General features: G+C 43.6%; 1 protein-coding gene across 8 annotated transcripts in view; it reads right to left on the bottom strand.

Moving 5' to 3' along the window:
- caskin2 (CASK interacting protein 2) overlaps positions 1–18,138 on the bottom strand; it is a 97,698-nt gene that overhangs the window by 56,410 nt on the left and 23,150 nt on the right. For all 8 annotated transcript variants that reach the window (XM_075454805.1, XM_075454807.1, XM_075454809.1 and 5 more), the window contains exon 3: positions 1,615–1,666. In XM_075454805.1, coding sequence (XP_075310920.1) covers positions 1,615–1,666 — 52 coding nt within the window. The remainder of the gene's footprint in view (positions 1–1,614; positions 1,667–18,138) is intronic.

Genomic DNA, 18,138 nt, shown 5'->3' with positions numbered 1-18,138 from the left:
TGGTTCTGAACTGGCTCTGAACTGGCTCTAAACTGGCTCTGAACTGGTTCTGAACTGGTTCTAAACTGGCTCTGAACTGGTTCTGAACTGGTTCTAAACTGGCTCTAAACTGGCTCTGAACTGGTTCTGAACTGGCTCTAAACTGGCTCTAAACTGGTTCTGAACTGGTTCTAAACTGGTTCTTAACTGGCTCTAAACTGGCTCTAAACTGGTTCTAAACTGGCTCTAAACTGGCTCTGAACTGGCTCTAAACTGGCTCTGAACTGGTTCTGAACTGGCTCTGAACTGGTTCTGAACTGGTTCTAAACTGGTTCTAAACTGGCTCTGAACTGGTTCTAAACTGGCTCTAAACTGGCTCTAAACTGGTTCTAAACTGGCTCTGAACTGGCTCTGAACTGGTTCTAAACTGGCTCTAAACTGGCTCTGAACTGGTTCTGAACTGGCTCTGAACTGGCTCTGAACTGGTTCTAAACTGGTTCTAAACTGGTTCTAAGCTGGTTCTAAACTGGCTCTGAACTGGTTCTAAACTGGCTCTAAACTGGCTCTGAACTGGCTCTGAACTGGTTCTGAACTGGTTCTAAGCTGGTTCTAAACTGGTTCTAAGCTGGTTCTAATCTGGTTCTAAACTGGCTCTAAACTGGTTCTAAACTGGTTCTAAACTGGCTCTAAACTGGCTCTAAACTGGTTCTAAACTGGCTCTGAACTGGCTCTGAACTGGTTCTAAACTGGCTCTAAACTGGCTCTGAACTGGTTCTGAACTGGCTCTAAACTGGCTCTGAACTGGCTCTGAACTGGTTCTGAACTGGTTCTAAACTGGTTCTAAGCTGGTTCTAAACTGGCTCTAAACTGGTTCTAAACTGGCTCTGAACTGGTTCTAAACTGGCTCTAAACTGGCTCTGAACTGGCTCTGAACTGGTTCTGAACTGGTTCTAAGCTGGTTCTAAACTGGTTCTAAGCTGGTTCTAATCTGGTTCTAAACTGGCTCTAAACTGGTTCTAAACTGGCTCTAAACTGGCTCTAAACTGGTTCTAAACTGGCTCTAAACTGGCTCTAAATTGGCTCTAAACTGGTTCTAAACTGGTTCTAAACTGGCTCTAAACTGGTTCTAAACTGGCTCTGAACTGGCTCTAAACTGGTTCTAAACTGGCTCTGAACTGGCTCTAAACTGGCTCTAAACTGGTTCTAAACTGGTTCTAAATTGGCTCTGAACTGGTTCTGAACTGGCTCTAAACTGGCTCTAAACTGGCTCTAAACTGATTCTAAACTGGCTCTAAACTGGTTCTGAACTGGCTCTAAACTGGTTCTAAACTGGCTCTAAACTGGTTCTAAACTGGCTCTGAAGAACTGAAGAAGGGAAACGTCTTCAGAACCAAGAAGAAGTCTACCAGCCGACCTGATTCAGCTCTGAGGATTTCTGGTTAAAACCTGGTTCAAATCTTTTAAAAGTCTTTAAAACGTTCCTGCAGGATGGAAACAGGAGGCGACTTAAAAGAATAAAGCACGTTAAAGAAGAGAAATAAAATAAAATAATGTTTAACTTGAAAGAACAGAGAATGTGTCTTTCTTTTCTTCTTCTACAGATTCATGGCGTGTTGGGGCGCCTTCATCACTCACCCATCGGAGTCCTGGTAGTTCACGTTCAGCCTCTTGGTGGATCCCAGCAGCTCTGAGAACAGAAGGTCAGAGTCAACTACAACTCCCATGATGCATCTCTCTCACAAACACCTGTTAAGGATGAGCCACAGCTCAACAGAGCAGTTTCAGCTGCCTAGCCTCATGGGTAATGTAGTTTCAGCTCAGGAATTAAACGAAAGGTGCAGTTAGATGAACGAGTGAAAGTATTTTATTACGAACTGTTTTTATGCTGCATTTATACTTTATAACTGGCTGCTGCGCTGTTATTCCATCCATCCATCCACCCATCCATCCATCCATCCACCAATCCACCCATCCACCCATCCATCCATCCACCCATCCATCCATCCATCCACACATCCATCCACCCATCCATCCATCCATCCATCCACCAATCCACCCATCCACACATCCATCCACCCATCCACCCATCCACCCATCCACACATCCATCCACCAATCCACCCATCCACCCATCCATCCATCCATCCACCAATCCACCCATCCACCCATCCATCCATCCATCCACCAATCCACCCATCCACACATCCATCCACCCATCCACCCATCCACCCATCCACACATCCATCCACCAATCCACCCATCCACCCATCCATCCATCCATCCACCAATCCACCCATCCACCCATCCACACATCCATCCATCCACCCATCCACACATCCATCCATCCACACATCCATCCATCCATCCACCCACCCACCCATCCATCCACCAATCCACACATCCATCCATCCATCCATCCACCCACCCATCCATCCATCCACCAATCCACCCATCCACCCATCCATCCATCCACCTATCCACCCATCCACCCATCCACACATCCACCCACCCATCCACCCATCCATCCACCCATCCACACATCCATCCACCCATCCACCCATCCATCCATCCATCCACCAATCCACCCATCCACCCATCCACCCATCCATCCATCCACCCACCCATCCACCCATCCATCCACCCATCCACCTATCCATCCACCCACCCATCCACCCATCCATCCATCCACCCACCCGACCCACCCATGCATCCATCCATCGACCCACCCATCCATCCATCCACCCATCCACACATCCATCCATCCATCCACCCACCCACCCATCCATCCATCCACCCACCCGACCCACCCATCCATCCATCCACCCACCCACCCATCCACCCATCCATCCACCCATCCACCTATCCATCCACCCACCCATCCACCCATCCATCCATCCACCCACCCGACCCACCCATGCATCCATCCATCGACCCATCCACACATCCATCCATCCATCCATCCACCCACCCATCCATCCATCCACCCACCCGCCCGACCCACCCATGCATCCATCCATCCATCCATCCACCCATCCACACATCCATCCATCCATCCATCCACCCACCCATCCATCCATCCATCCACCCACCCATCCACCCATCCATCCACCCATCCACCTATCCATCCACCCACCCATCCATCCATCCACCCACCCGACCCACCCATGCATCCATCCATCGACCCACCTATCCACCCATCCACCCATCCACACATCCATCCATCCATCCACCCACCCATCCACCAATCCACCCATCCACCCATCCACACATCCATCCATCCACCTATCCACCCATCCATCCATCCACCCACCCATCCATCCACCCACCCATCCACCCATCCATCCACCCATCCACCCATCCACACATCCATCCATCCATCCACCCACCCATCCACCAATCCACCCATCCACCCATCCACACATCCATCCATCCACCTATCCACCCATCCATCCATCCACCCACCCATCCACCCATCCATCCATCCATCCACCCATCCACACATCCATCCATCCATCCATCCACCCACCCATCCATCCATCCATCCACCCATCCATCCATCCATCCACCCATCCACACATCCATCCATCCATCCATCCACCCACCCATCCATCCATCCACCCACCCATCCACCCATCCATCCACCCATCCACCTATCCATCCACCCACCCGACCCACCCATGCATCCATCCATCGACCCACCCATCCATCCATCCACCCATCCACACATCCATCCATCCATCCATCCACCCACCCATCCATCCATCCATCCACCCATCCATCCATCCATCCACCCATCCACACATCCATCCATCCATCCATCCACCCACCCATCCATCCATCCATCCACCCACCCACCCATCCATCCATCCACCCACCCATCCATCCATCCATCCACCCACCCATCCACCCATCCATCCATCCACCCACCCGACCCACCCATGCATCCATCCATCGACCCACCTATCCACCCATCCACCCATCCACACATCCACACATCCATCCATCCATCCACCCACCCATCCACCAATCCACCCATCCACACATCCATCCATCCACCTATCCACCCATCCACCCACCCATCCATCCATCCACCCACCCATCCACACATCCACCCACCCATCCACCCATCCATCCATCCATCCATCCATCCACCAATCCACCCATCCACACATCCATCCACCCATCCACCCATCCATCCATCCACCCACCCATCCACCCATCCACCCATCCACACATCCATCCATCCACCTATCCACCCATCCACACATCCATCCATCCATCCACCCACCCATCCACCCATCCATCCACCAATCCACCCATCCATCCATCCACCTATCCACCCATCCACCCATCCATCCATCCATCCACCCATCCACACATCCATCCATCCATCCATCCACCCACCCATCCATCCATCCACCCACCCATCCACCCATCCATCCACCCACCCATCCACCCATCCATCCATCCACCCACCCACCCGACCCACCCATGCATCCATCCATCGACCCACCCATCCATCCATCCACCCACCCATCCATCCATCCACCCATCCACCCACCCATCCACCCATCCACCCACCCATCCATCCATCCATCCATCCACCAATCCATCCATCCACCCATCCATCCATCCATCCACCCATCCACCCATCCATCCATCCATCCACATGTCGTTTAGATCCCCAACGTGTTGAAAACCTGACAAAATACCGGCTATTTACCATTTTGTTCCCACGAATTCGGCGCTACTAAAGCTAGCTGACATCATTGGGTTTATGGCGTTTGTAACGGCGTTGAGATGCACTCACGACCTCGTTTACGTTTGACACATGGTGACGACTTTACAACAACTGGACCTCTTTGGGTTTCAGGCGTTCTGAGGTGAGCGATCAGGAGAAAGGTGAGCGTCACATGACTGCCCTGAAGACTCTGAGTTCTGCTTTAATCTAAAGAAAACGTGTTTTCATCGTGTTCTCTGCGCTCATTGAGCCTCTGATGGATCCCTGAAGGGGAGCGTCCATGTTAACATCCCCGTCAGCCCTCCAAAAACAGAGCGTTTGAAGTGCTGAACGCCTCGGCGTCCCCTCTGGGATGGCGGCGGCGCTGCCGCTTTGATAATGACCTGGATTTTAGAATTCATGAGAATAAATGAGCAGAAAAAGAAAAGCCAGACACAAGGAGGAGGCGGAGCTGCCTCCACTCAGCACCAGAGAAGCTCTGAGATCAGCATCTCATCTGCGACGACCCGACATGACTCAGTCAGGCTGAGATCAGAGTAACTGCAGCTGATCCGACTGGTGCTGCAGAACCATCAGGATCTGCAGCTGTTTCAGCATCAAATTAATGTTTATCTGACTGAAATCACCTTCAAAAAATTCTTTCTTCTCAGCTAACAAGCCGACTGATTTCCATTAAAATGCTAACGTGAAATGTTCCCTTGTGTTTGTTCCGCTCAGTGGACTCGACATGTGAACTGGCTGCTTTCTGCTGAGATGCTGTAGCATTGACGTTGTGCTATCGTGCTAAGCTAACTTGCTTTTACAATGTTGAAATGCTCCCAAACTTTAGACATTTTCCCTCTTCCTCTCTGATTTTGGAGTTTGAGTTCCTGACTGGGAAATCTGACTTCTTTTTGCTATTTGCTTATGAATGCACAAAGCATCAGCAGCAGAACCTGCCGTTACTAAGACAAACTCCAGTGAAATGGTGCTGAGCAGCAGTTCTTAATGTTAGCTAAAAACCTTAATGAGAGCAGAGAGGAAGTTTAGGGTTTATGGAGCCGACGTGTGACTGGTTCACTTCCTGTTTTCAAAACAAAAGCACCAATTGTATCGTAATGGCTTTCCCTGTGATAAAAGGCAACGGGTAATTTATTTTGTGAAAATAACAGGAAGTGCGTTGCTCACTGCGGCTAGCTTTAGTAGCGCCGAATTCGTGGGAACAAAATGGTAAACAGCCGGTATTTTGTCAGGTTTTCAACACGTTGGGGATCTAAACGACTACTTTCTCACCTGAAAATGTTTCAAATGTTGCTAAAGTTTACAGAGTTTAGAGCTTAAGAGAAATCAGCTTCAGGCCGGCTGATTTCAGCTCGGGCAGGAGCCAAATGCATTGTGGGTAAACGCTCTGCATACTGTCTGATCGATGAGTATGCAGTATGTAGTATGTAGTATGTAGTATGCAGTATGCAGTATGTAGTATGCAGTATGTAGTATGCAGTATGTAGTATGTAGTATGCAGTATGTAGTATGTAGTATGTAGTATGTAGTATGCAGTATATAGTATGCAGTATGTAGTATGCAGTATGTAGTATGCAGTATGTAGTATATAGTATGCAGTATGCAGAATGTAGTATGCAGTATGTAGTATGCAGTATGTAGTATGCAGTATGTAGTATGCAGTATGCAGAATGTAGTATGCAGTATGTAGTATGTAGTATATAGTATGCAGTATGCAGTATGTAGCAGCTTAAGAGAAATCAGCTTCAGGCCGGCTGATTTCGGCTCGGGCAGGAGCCAAATGCATTGTGGGTAAACGCTCTGCATACTGTCTGATCGATGAGTATGCAGTATGTAGTATGTAGTATGTAGTATGCAGTATGTAGTATGCAGTATGCAGTATGTAGTATGCAGTATGTAGTATGTAGTATGCAGTATGTAGTATGCAGTATGTAGTATGTAGTATGCAGTATATAGTATGCAGTATGTAGTATGCAGTATGTAGTATGCAGTATGTAGTATGCAGTATGTAGTATGCAGTATGTAGTATGCAGTATGTAGTATGCAGTATATAGTATGCAGTATGTAGTATGTAGTATGTAGTATGTAGTATGCAGTATGCAGTATGTAGTATGCAGTATGTAGTATGCAGTATGCAGTATGTAGTATGTAGTATGCAGTATGTAGTATGTAGTATGTAGTATGCAGTATGTAGTATGCAGTATGCAGTATGTAGTATGTAGTATGCAGTATATAGTATGCAGTATGTAGTATGTAGTATGCAGTATATAGTATGCAGTATGTAGTATGCAGTATGTAGTATGCAGTATGTAGTATGTAGTATATAGTATGCAGTATGTAGTATGCAGTATGCAGAATGTAGTATGCAGTATGTAGTATGTAGTATATAGTATGCAGTATGCAGAATGTAGTATGCAGTATGCAGTATGTAGTATGTAGTATATAGTATGTAGTATGCAGTATGTAGTATGCAGTATGTAGTATGTAGTATGCAGTATGTAGTATGTAGTATATAGTATGCAGTATGCAGAATGTAGTATGCAGTATGCAGAATGTAGTATGCAGTATGCAGTATGCAGTATATAGTATGTAGTATGCAGTATGTAGTATGTAGTATATAGTATGCAGTATGCAGAATGTAGTATGCAGTATGTAGTATGTAGTATATAGTATGCAGTATGCAGAATGTAGTATGCAGTATGTAGTATGCAGTATGTAGTATGTAGTATATAGTATGCAGTATGCAGAATGTAGTATGCAGTATGCAGAATGTAGTATGCAGTATGCAGTATGCAGTATATAGTATGTAGTATGCAGTATGTAGTATGCAGTATGTAGTATGTAGTAGGGCGGTTTCGAACACAGCCAAGCTTTCACCGTTTTATTTCTAACTCGTGTTCACGGCCGTTTTAAATGCTGTTGGTTATATTTGTTGGTTTAAATGCTGTTGGTTATATTTGTTGGTTATATTTGTTGGTTTAAATGCTGTTGGTTATATTTGTTGGTTATATTTGTTGGTTTAAATGCTGTTGGTTATATTTGTTGGTTTAAATGCTGTTGGTTATATTTGTTGGTTTAAATGCTGTTGGTTGTATTTGTTGGTTTAAATGCTGTTGGTTATATTTGTTGGTTTAAATGCTGTTGGTTATATTTGTTGGTTTAAATGCTGTTGGTTATATTTGTTGGTTTAAATGCTGTTGGTTATATTTGTTGGTTTAAATGCTGTTGGTTATATTTGTTGGTTATATTTGTTGGTTTAAATGCTGTTGGTTATATTTGTTGGTTATATTTGTTGGTTTAAATGCTGTTGGTTATATTTGTTGGTTTAAATGCTGTTGGTTATATTTGTTGGTTTAAATGCTGTTGGTTATATTTGTTGGTTTAAATGCTGTTGGTTATATTTGTTGGTTTAAATGCTGTTGGTTATATTTGTTGGTTTAAATGCTGTTGGTTATATTTGTTGGTTTAAATGTGGAATTAAACGTCCTGTTTCCCTGAAGCAGCAGAAACTCTGACGGGTTTCAGCTGAAGTTCCCTGCGCTGTAACTGCAGCTCTATTGTTGCTGTGGTTTCTGAAAACGCTTCACATTGTTGGATCTGATGTTATTTCCAGGCTACTGCGCCGGGAGGCTGATGAAGCTGATGTCCAACCTGAAGCCGCCATCATCTGCGGCACATTTACTGCGAGTTATTTTTGACGCTGTTTATGGAGCGAGGCGGTGGAGGCCCGGAGCTGCAGCTTTTATAACTCCAGCTGAACGTTTGGCGTCCCGCGGATCTGCCGCCACAAGAATGCCCCGAGAGGAGGAGGAGGAGGAGGTTTCTGCAGGAGTCGGCACATTTTCAGGGCTCGTTTGGGCCCAAACCGACAGAGAATCTGCAGTAAAAACCAGTCCGCAAACTAAAATAAGACGGCTGTGATTAGAGGTCTGCAGGAGGCTTTGTGTTCTGAGCACAAAGAGGCTTCAAACCAGACTTTCCTTCCATGAACTCTGGCAGCTCCCGTCAGAAACTCTGAAACTCCTTTACTCCACAGATTACATCTCAGTCTAAATATAAACCCGCCGTCCAGTTTGAGCGGCAGCCAGAAACAGCAGGTCACATGATGCTTCTGATCTCTGGGTTTCATTAACAAGCTGCCACTTCCTGCCTCTTCTTTAACCCTCATACCTGATTAAAACACAACTTCATTTCTGAAAAGGGACATTTTTGTCCCCTTTTAAAACAACCTAAAAACATCATATATTAATATTTTTTCCACTTTTTTTCATAAATCTTTTATCCAACTTCAGTTCTGATCATAACTACCAAGTTTTCAATTATTTTCAAAAATTTAACCCTTTAAATACTGGTTTATATGATGTAAACGCCAATTTCTGTAAAAAACAACAACACAAAAACTGCTTTTTTATACAGATTCAGAAACATGGGCACAAAAAACGGCTTTCAGAGGCTGCAGAGGAACACAGGAAGCTCTGCCACGGTTTATATCTGCTGCCTGAAGGAGGACGAGGAGAAGCAGAGATGCAGAGCTACAGAGCTGCAGATCTGCAAAGATGCAGAGACGCAGAGATGCAGAGATGCTGAGATGCAGAGATGCTGAGCTGTAGAGATGCAGAGATACAGAGCTGCGGAGATGCAGAGCTGCAGAGATGTGGAGATGCAGAGCTGTTGAGATGCATAGCTGCAGAGATGCAGAGATACAGAGCTGCGGAGATGCAGAGCTGCAGAGCTGCGGAGATGCAGAGCTGTTGAGCTGTAGAGATGCAGAGTTGCAGAGAGGAAGAGATGCAGAGATGCAGAGATGCAGAGATGCAGAGCTAAAGAGATGCAGAGATGTGGAGATGCAGAGCTAAAGAGATGCAGAGATGTGGAGATGCAGAGATGCAGATGCAGAGATGCAGAGATGCAGAGCTAAAGAGATGCAGAGCAGCAGAAATGCAGAGATGCAGAGATGCTGAGATGCAGAGATGCTGAGCTGTAGAGATAATGAGCTGCAGAGATGCAGAGATGCAGAGCTAAAGAGATGCAGAGATGTGGAGATGCAGAGATGCAGATGCAGAGATGCAGAGATGCAGAGCTAAAGAGATGCAGAGATGTGGAGATGCAGAGATGCAGAGATGCAGAGCTAAAGAGATGCAGAGCAGCAGAAATGCAGAGATGCAGAGATGCTGAGCTGTAGAGATGCATAGCTGCAGAGATGCAGAGATACAGAGATGCTGAGATGCAGAGCTGCGGAGATGCTGAGCTGCAGAGATGCAGAGATGCAGAGCTGCAGAGATGCTGAGCTGCAGAGATGCAGAGATGCAGAGCTGTTGAGCTGTAGAGATGCAGAGATAAAGAGATACAGAGATACAGAGATGCAGAGCTGCAGAGATGCAGAGATGCAGAGCTAAAGAGATGCAGAGCAGCAGAAATGTAGAGATGCAGATGCAGAGATGCAAAGAGGAAGAGATGCAGATGCAGAGATGCAGAGCTTTTACTGAGTTTCTCTGAGTACTCTCTTCAGTGGGGGGTGAGGGTCTCTTTAAGCTGCCATAAAAATGCTATAATCCAAAGTAAATTAATAAAAACAACCCTGTGTGTTCATTTCTGCTGCTCACAGTTCAACAACTGTTTCAATACGACCTGTAGATTTCACTCAGCGAGTGTTTTCTCGTCTGCCTCTGTTCCCCCTCCCCCGACTCCCTGAAAAAGGCGGGAATCACCATAGCAACCATCTTATATTCATAACGATGCCAGTTTGGGAGGCAGAGCCTTCAGTTATCAGGCCCCTCTCTGTGGAACCAGCTGCCAGTTTGGGAGGCAGAGCCTTCAGTTATCAGGCCCCTCTCTGTGGAACCAGCTGCCAGTTTGGGAGGCAGAGCCTTCAGTTATCAGGCCCCTCTCTGTGGAACCAGCTGCCAGTTTGGGAGGCAGAGCCTTCAGTTATCAGGCTCCTCTCTGTGGAACCAGCTGCCAGTTTGGGAGGCAGAGCCTTCAGTTATCAGGCCCCTCTCTGTGGAACCAGCTGCCAGTTTGGGAGGCAGAGCCTTCAGTTATCAGGCCCCTCTCTGTGGAACCAGCTGCCAGTTTGGGAGGCAGAGCCTTCAGTTATCAGGCCCCTCTCTGTGGAACCAGCTGCCAGTTTGGGAGGCGGAGCCTTCAGTTATCAGGCCCCTCTCTGTGGAACCAGCTGCCAGTTTGGGAGGCAGAGCCTTCAGTTATCAGGCCCCTCTCTGTGGAACCAGCTGCCAGTTTGGGAGGCAGAGCCTTCAGTTATCAGGCCCCTCTCTGAGGAACCAGCTGCCAGTTTGGGAGGCAGAGCCTTCAGTTATCAGACCCTCTCTGTGGAACCAGCTGCCAGTTTGGGAGGCAGAGCCTTCAGTTATCAGGCCCCTCTCTGTGGAACCAGCTGCCAGTTTGGGAGGCAGAGCCTTCAGTTATCAGGCCCCTCTCTGTGGAACCAGCTGCCAGTTTGGGAGACAGAGCCTTCAGTTATCAGGCTCCTCTCTGTGGAACCAGCTGCCAGTTTGGGAGGCAGAGCCTTCAGTTATCAGGCCCCTCTCTGTGGAACCAGCTGCCAGTTTGGGAGGCGGAGCCTTCAGTTATCAGGCCCCTCTCTGTGGAACCAGCTGCCAGTTTGGGAGGCAGAGCCTTCAGTTATCAGGCCCCTCTCTGTGGAACCAGCTGCCAGTTTGGGAGGCAGAGCCTTCAGTTATCAGGCCCCTCTCTACCTTTAAGACCAGGCTTAAAACTTTCCTTTCTGATAAAGCTTATAGTTAGGGATGGCTCAGGTGATCCTGGAACATCCCATAGTTAAGCTGCTATAGGCCCAGCCTGCTGGGGGAGCTCCCATGATGCACCTCTCCATGTACATGTGACATCATTGTTGTCATTAACCTGTGTTTCTCTATCTCAGCAGGTGTCTCTGGCCTGGTGTTACGCTGCTTTTTGTCCCCTCTTTCCTGTCCTCTCAGCTGGTCCAGGCAGATGGTTCCTGGTTCTGGTTCTGATGGAGGTTCCTTCCTGTTCAAAGGGAGTTTTTTCCTCCCACAGTCGCCTCCTGCAGCTCAGGACGGGTTTCTTTAGCTCGGCTACTTTTCTAATTGGCTCTGAATGAAATGGACTGATTTAATTGGATTATAATGATTTAAATTCTTTACTTCTGGTGAAACTTGAATAAAAACCTGTTGATTACTGTTAAAATAATCCTGTTGCCAAGCAGACAAAAGGGAAAGGAAGTGTTCATCTTCTGCCCTAAACTGCCCCCGGCCTCAGTGGGGGAGGACATCTCAAAGCAGAACACTTGAAGTGGACTTCAGTGGCGGTGAGAGTGCGCTGAGGTGGCGTCGGGCTGTAACCTGAGCGTGACTCGCCGGCAGAGGAACGGGGGGGGGGGGGGGGGGGGGGGGGGGGGTGTTGATGGAGGCTCTCGAGGCGTGGAGTGGCTCTTGGAAACAAAGCCAGGACTCTGAGCCGGGCCTCTTCCACACTTCCTCTCCCAACACAATAGTTCCACAAAGTGGGAGGCGGCAGCATTGTGCGGCCCCTCCCTGAGGAAACAACGCCGTCACCAAGGGAAAAACGCTCCGAGACCTCCAGCAGACCCCCAAATCCAGAGTCTCTGCTGCTCAGAATTACACCGAGCAGCTCTAATCCCGTTAAACACTGTGTGGGAACGCACTAAAACCAGAGAAGAAGAAAACTCTGAGATTCATTTCCAGGAAACACACAAAAACTGACCAACAGGTGGAATAAAGGCGCGTTTGTTTGTCAAACTTGGTGCTTAAAGGTGGGAACAACACGATTAGATGGGTTTTTAATAAGCACTGACGTGTTTAAGACTGAAAAATGTACTCCTTTTATAACAAGATGAGATCATTATTCATGTTTTATTCCTTTTTCTGCAGTTTTTACACTGCAGAAAGTCAAGAGTTGGCAGCGTTTAACTGTCATTAAACACCAGAGAAGAAGAAAACTCTGAGATTCATTTCCAGGAAACACACAAAAACTGACCAACAGGTAGAATAAAGGCGCGTTTGTTTGAGACTTTATGACGGATTCAGAACAAACTTGGTGCTTAAAGCTGGGAACAACACGATTAGATGGGTTTTTAATGTGTTTAAAACTGAAAACGACCCTGAAATTTACTCCTTTTATAACAAGATGAGATCATTATTCACGTTTTGAGTAATAAACACCACCTTTTTTTGCAGTTTTTTGCAGAAAGTCAAGAGTTGGCAACGTTTAACTGTCATTAAACACCAGAGAAGAAGAAGAAGCGACATTAAATGGCTCAGACGCTCCTTTGAGCTGTTTTCTGAACCATTTAGAGTTCTAAAGCAGGAACCAGATCAAACAGGAACCCTGTTAGCTGTTTATTATCTTATTAAAGCAGATCGGAACAGCTGACAGCTCTTTGGGAATCACCTTGCTGCTGCAGAAATCCTGTTTTCTGTGCATCAGACTGTGCTATCGTTGCTGTAGCTACAGGACTGTTGGTCAGAACTGTTATCAGCAGCAGAGAACAGAGCGATAAGCCCGCCTGCTGCTTCCTAACTCACCCTGAACCCAAACTGAACCTCCGACCCGAAGCCCTGCAGGATCCAGGGGAATGTAAACATTGCAGGAACGAGCTAAGCTTCCTGTGGTTTGGAGGCTTTAACGTGTTCAGGTCTGAGCCGAGCAGCTTCAGGAAACTATCCAAAGAAGACGTGGGTTTCATATCTCTGAGGAAGGAAAAGTCCTGCTGAGTGAGGAAGAATCCTGAGTGGGACACATGAGCCGGATCCATCAAAGGTTATCTAAAATGGGATTCAGCTCCAGTGGAAAACCGGCTGAAACACGGGGCTCTGCTCAGTTAAACACACTTTGAGCTCATTTAAGAGCTAATTTATGAGCTAATTTAAGAGCTAATGTATGAGCTAATATATGAGTTAATTTATGAGCTCATTTATTAGCTCATTTATGAGCTACTTTCTGAGCTCATTTAAGAGCTAATTTATGAGCTAATTTATGAGCTAATATATGAGCTACTTTTTGAGCTCATTTATGAGCTCTTAAGTGAGCCCATTTATGAGCTCACTTATGAGCTAATACATGAGCTCATTTATGAGCTACTTTTTGAGCTAATTTATGAGCTCATTTAAGAGCTAATTTATGAGCTAATTTATGAGCTAATATATGAGCTACTTTTTGAGCTCATTTATGAGCTCTTAAGTGAGCCCATTTATGAGCTCACTTATGAGCTAATACATGAGCTCATTTATGAGCTACTTTTTGAGCTAATTTATGAGCTCATTTAAGAGCTAATTTATGAGCTAATGTATGAGCTAATATATGAGTTAATTTATGAGCTCATTTATGAGCTCATTTATTAGCTCTTAAGTGAGCCCATTTATGAGCTACTTTATGAGCTAATTTATGAGCTAATGTATGAGCTAATTTAAGAGCTAATGTATGAGCTAATATATGAGTTAATTTATGAGCTCATTTATGAGCTCATTTATGAGCTAATTTATGAGCTAATTTATGAGCTCATTTATGAGCTAATTTATGAGCTACTTTTTGAGCTCATTTATGAGCTCTTAAGTGAGCCCATTTATGAGCTCACTTATGAGCTAATACATGAGCTCATTTATGAGCTACTTTTTGAGCTAATTTATGAGCTCATTTAAGAGCTAATTTATGAGCTAATGTATGAGCTAATATATGAGTTAATTTATGAGCTCATTTATGAGCTCATTTATGAGCTCTTAAGTGAGCCCATTTATGAGCTCACTTATGAGCTAATACATGAGCTCATTTATGAGCTAATTTATGAGCTAATATATGAGCTACTTTTTGAGCTAATTTATGAGCTCATTTAAGAGCTAATTTATGAGCTAATGTATGAGCTAATTTATGAGCTCATTTAAGAGCTAATTTATGAGCTAATGTATGAGCTAATTTATGAGCTACTTTTTGAGCTCATTTATGAGCTCTTAAGTGAGCCCATTTATGAGCTCATTTATGAGCTCATTTATGAGCTAATTTAAGAGCTAATTTATGAGTTAATTTATGAGCTCATTTATGAGCTCATTTATGAGCTACTTTTTGAGCTCATTTATTAGCTCATTTATGAGCTAATTTAGGAGCTAATTTATGAGCTAATGTATGAGCTAATTTTTGAGCTCATTTATGAGCTCATTTAAGAGCTAATATATGAGCTAATATATGAGCTCATTTATGAGCTAATTTATGAGCTAATTTATGAGCTACTTGTTGAGCTAATTTACGAGCTCATTTATGAGCTAATATATGAGCTAATACATGAGCTCATTTATGAGCTACTTTTTGAGCTAATTTATGAGCTCATTTAAGAGCTAATTTATGAGCTAATGTATGAGCTAATATATGAGTTAATTTATGAGCTCATTTATTAGCTCATTTATGAGCTACTTTCTGAGCTCATTTAAGAGCTAATTTATGAGCTAATTTATGAGCTAATATATGAGCTACTTTTTGAGCTCATTTATGAGCTCTTAAGTGAGCCCATTTATGAGCTCACTTATGAGCTAATACATGAGCTCATTTATGAGCTACTTTTTGAGCTAATTTATGAGCTCATTTAAGAGCTAATTTATGAGCTAATATATGAGCTCATTTATGAGCTCATTTATGAGCTACTTTATTAGCTCTTAAGTGAGCCCATTTATGAGCTCACTTATGAGCTCATTTATGAGCTAATTTATGAGCTAATTTATGAGCTAATTTAAGAGCTAATGTATGAGCTAATATATGAGTTAATTTATGAGCTCATTTATGAGCTCATTTATTAGCTCATTTATGAGCTACTTTCTGAGCTCATTTAAGAGCTAATTTATGAGCTAATATATGAGCTACTTTTTGAGCTCATTTATGAGCTCTTAAGTGAGCCCATTTATGAGCTCACTTATGAGCTAATACATGAGCTCATTTATGAGCTAATTTATGAGCTAATATATGAGCTAATTTATGAGCTCATTTAAGAGCTAATTTATGAGCTAATGTATGAGCTAATATATGAGTTAATTTATGAGCTCATTTATTAGCTCATTTATGAGCTACTTTAAGAGCTAATTTATGAGCTACTTTATGAGCTCTTAAGTGAGCCCATTTATGAGCTCATTTATGAGCTAATATATGAGCTACTTTTTGAGCTCATTTATGAGCTCATTTAAGAGCTAATTTATGAGCTAATGTATGAGCTAATATATGAGTTAATTTATGAGCTCATTTATGAGCTCATTTATGAGCTACTTTTTGAGCTCATTTATTAGCTCATTTATGAGCTAATATATGAGCTAATATTTGAGCTCATTTATGAGCTAATTTAGGAGCTAATTTATGAGCTAATGTATGAGCTAATTTTTGAGCTCATTTATGAGCTCATTTAAGAGCTAATATATGAGCTAATATATGAGCTCATTTATGAGCTAATTTATGAGCTAATTTATGAGCTACTTGTTGAGCTAATTTACGAGCTCATTTATGAGCTAATATATGAGTTAATTTATGAGCTCATTTATGAGCTCATTTATGAGCTAATATATGAGTTAATTTATGAGCTCATTTATGAGCTCATTTATGAGCTAATATATGAGTTAATTTATGAGCTCATTTATGAGCTCATTTATGAGCTACTTTTTGAGCTCATTTATTAGCTCTTAAGTGAGCCCATTTATGAGCTCATGTGGGAGAAGGATGTCATGACATGTTCATGACTTCTGGCCTAGTTACATCCTGTGCCTTGTTGACTGGTTCAGAATATTGTTGATAGTTAGAATGAGCGTGTTTATGATAAACTGCGAAAGCTAGGCGCCTCCAGAGAGGGCCACGTACACTTGTTATGATAAAACGGTATAAAAGGGGTGTCACAAAATGAAGACGGTGGACATTTTGTACACTCTGTACGCACATTTGCTGTGACGGTTTGTTCAATAAACTCCCCAATGGACGGCTGACCAACGCGGGATTCGACTCTAATTTCTCCACAACACTCACTTATGAGCTAATACATGAGCTCATTTATGAGCTACTTTTTGAGCTAATTTATGAGCTAATTTATGAGCTAATGTATGAGCTAATTTAAGAGCTCATTTATTAGCTCATTTATGAGCTACTTTCTGAGCTCATTTAAGAGCTAATTTATGAGCTACTTTTTGAGCTCATTTATGAGCTAATTTAAGAGCTAATTTATGAGCTAATGTATGAGCTAATATATGAGTTAATTTATGAGCTCATTTATGAGCTCATTTATGAGTTACTTTTTGAGCTCATTTATTAGCTCATTTATGAGCTACTTTAAGAGCTAATTTATGAGCTAATGTATGAGCTAATTTATGAGCTACTTTTTGAGCTCATTTATGAGCTCTTAAGTGAGCCCATTTATGAGCTCACTTATGAGCTAATACATGAGCTCATTTATGAGCTAATTTATGAGCTAATATATGAGCTACTTTTTGAGCTCATTTATGAGCTAATTTAGGAGCTCATTTATGAGCTCATTTATGAGCTAATTTATGAGCTAATTTATGAGCTAATTTATGAGCTACTTGTTGAGCTAATTTACGAGCTCATTTATGAGCTAATATATGAGCTAATATACAAGCTCATTTATGAGCTAATATATGAGCTAATATATGAGCTAATTTACGAGCTCATTTATGAGCTAATATATGAGCTAATATATGAGTTAATTTATGAGTTAATTTATGAGCTAATACATGAGCTAATGTATGAGCTCATTTATGAGCTAATGTATGAGCTAATTTATGAGCTACTTTTTGAGCTAATTTATGGGCAAGTTTATGAACTAATATATGACCTAATTTATGGGCTACTTTATGAGCTCATTTATGTATATAAGAAAACAGAAATACACTTTACATCAACAGGTCTTTAAAACATCCCGTTCATTTATCCAGATTGACACCGACTTTGGTGGTTTGAACCAGGACTGAGATCCTGCTTCCAGACAGAAAACAGAACTATCAGTGAGATTAAAGCCTAAATCAGCAGAACATCGTCTTCCACAACGAAGCTGCTGATTTTTCTCACAATAAACACAAACAGTGTGTCTCTAAAATCACCTTGTGTCAAATCATGGAACCGTTAAACCGCTAAGTTTCCTAAAAATGATACATTTAGGAAGGAAACATCTGCTCAGAAAGGAAGGAAACAACTGCTCAGAGAAGAAGCAAACATCTGCTCAGGGAAGACGGAAACATCTGCTCAGAGAAGAAGCAAACATCTGCTCAGAGAAGAAGCAAACATCTGCTCAGAGAGGAAGCAAACATCTGCTCAGGGAAGACGGAAACATCTGCTCAGAGAAGAAGCAAACATCTGCTCAGAGAGGAAGCAAACATCTGCTCAGGGAAGACGGAAACATCTGCTCAGAGAAGAAGCAAACATCTG

The sequence above is a fragment of the Odontesthes bonariensis genome, chromosome 21, assembly GCF_027942865.1.
Source record: "Odontesthes bonariensis isolate fOdoBon6 chromosome 21, fOdoBon6.hap1, whole genome shotgun sequence".
In the NCBI taxonomy this organism is placed as follows: Eukaryota; Metazoa; Chordata; class Actinopteri; order Atheriniformes; family Atherinopsidae; genus Odontesthes; species Odontesthes bonariensis.
This window is presented reverse-complemented; position numbering and strand designations above follow the sequence as displayed.